Source organism: Wasmannia auropunctata, unplaced genomic scaffold (genome assembly GCF_000956235.1).
Source record: "Wasmannia auropunctata unplaced genomic scaffold, wasmannia.A_1.0 LD268939.1, whole genome shotgun sequence".
Classification (NCBI taxonomy): Eukaryota; Metazoa; Arthropoda; class Insecta; order Hymenoptera; family Formicidae; genus Wasmannia; species Wasmannia auropunctata.
This window is the reverse complement of record NW_012093951.1, coordinates 1-987: the sequence shown is the minus strand read 5'-3', so window position 1 is coordinate 987 and position 987 is coordinate 1. Positions and strand designations below refer to the sequence as shown.

The 987-nt window shown below is 44.6% G+C and overlaps 1 protein-coding gene across 1 annotated transcript; it reads right to left on the bottom strand.

Moving 5' to 3' along the window:
* Window positions 1-17: 17 nt before the first annotated feature.
* On the bottom strand, window positions 18-906 carry LOC105462178 (calcium and integrin-binding family member 3-like; the record flags this gene model as incomplete). Its single annotated transcript, XM_011708707.1, has 2 exons — window positions 18-257; window positions 702-906. Coding segments are annotated over 2 exons (423 nt in total), but the record flags the coding sequence as incomplete, so codon positions are not given.
* Window positions 907-987: the final 81 nt, after the last annotated feature.

The window sequence follows — 987 nt, the reverse complement described above, 5'->3', positions numbered from 1 at the left end:
TTTTACATCTAATTTCAATATTGATCGATTGTGCAATATTCATATTCTTATGTGGAAAGTCGCCATGAAATCGGAAGATCTGGTTACAACGTGCTCGAACTCGAGGTAGGACAGAGCCCCGTCGCCGTCTATGTCGCTCTCCTCCAAAATTTTTCGACACACGGTAGCCACCTCTTCGGCACTTAGCCCACCTCGAGTCAGTTGCCGACAGGTGCGCTCCAAATCGCCCAGACCCAACACCCCGTCCTCGTCGAAATCTGTTCGCGGAAGATTACAAATTGATAGATGCGAGCAATACGAACGTTCGTCGGAATTATTGTCTAAGCGAAGACAAACGGATCACGCGCCGTTTTCTCTTCTTTTCTCTCTGTATCGAGAATAATGCGCTCTTTCACTTAAGCCTAATCGTAAAATATTTATGGGAGTTAGAATGGGTAACGAGATAAAAACGCGTAATCTACGGCGAAGGAAAAACACCCCGCTCTCGGACGAGGGTATAATTATAACGCTGCACCGCGGCAAAATCGATCGGTTGTTCCGTGCAAATATTCTCGTGCATCGTGGATGTCGTGTCTGAGCGCCGTATGTACTCCTCATCCCATGGAACAACTATAGGTACAGCGAGGTCGACCTCCACGCTCTCTCACGATCCGTCCGTCCGTCCGTCTGTCCGCTCGTCTGGTTCACCTGGTGGTCCGTACCGTAAATTTTGAAGGCGTAAAAGACTTTCAAATCCCGCGGTGCTTGTTCAGAGAACACGGACAACATCTCGAGAAATTCCTCGAAACAGATTCCTTCGGAGAGGGACGTTGATTGTCCTGAATCCTGGCGTCGCGTAAAAACTTCTGAGATCCGTTCTCTAAATGGATTTTCCTTCAAAAAAAAAAAAAAAATCAGAAAATATCTAGTTAGTAAAGAAATCAAGAAAATGGAAAATTATATTTATTTTTAGCCAAAATGTAAGATAAGTTTAAATATCATTTATAG